The following is a 294-nucleotide window of genomic DNA, read 5'->3' on the forward strand; positions in this document are numbered from 1 at the left end:
TGTTTCTTACTAAAGTAGAGGCATTGATCACATAGCCAGAGGAGTTGAGCTGATCCATAATTACCTATGGAGGGAGGAACAGAGAAAAAAAAAAAGAACAGCAACAAGGATTAAGTGAAGAAATTAAAGTAGTAACTTTGGTATAATAATGGTCCGTCCCAAGGGTAATATTTGAATAGTGTAGTATTTCTATAATAATGCTTATAAATTATTTTCTAATGCCTATTCTTTTTTAGTATCAGGAATTAAGATCAGATCACTCTTATTTTAAAAATAGAAATACTTTAGATGACA

At 30.3% G+C, this 294-nt stretch overlaps 1 protein-coding gene across 1 annotated transcript in view; it reads right to left on the reverse strand.

The window, feature by feature from the left end:
- The window catches only part of Gpr33 (G protein-coupled receptor 33), a 993-nt gene extending 935 nt beyond the window's left edge, over window positions 1-58 (reverse strand). Inside the window, exon 1 of the mRNA XM_036205701.1 lies at window positions 1-58. This exon is cut by the window's left edge and continues 935 nt beyond it. Within this exon, the coding sequence (XP_036061594.1) occupies window positions 1-58 (58 nt within the window).
- Window positions 59-294: the final 236 nt, after the last annotated feature.

This window comes from Onychomys torridus, chromosome 14, assembly GCF_903995425.1.
Source record: "Onychomys torridus chromosome 14, mOncTor1.1, whole genome shotgun sequence".
Classification (NCBI taxonomy): domain Eukaryota; kingdom Metazoa; phylum Chordata; class Mammalia; order Rodentia; family Cricetidae; genus Onychomys; species Onychomys torridus.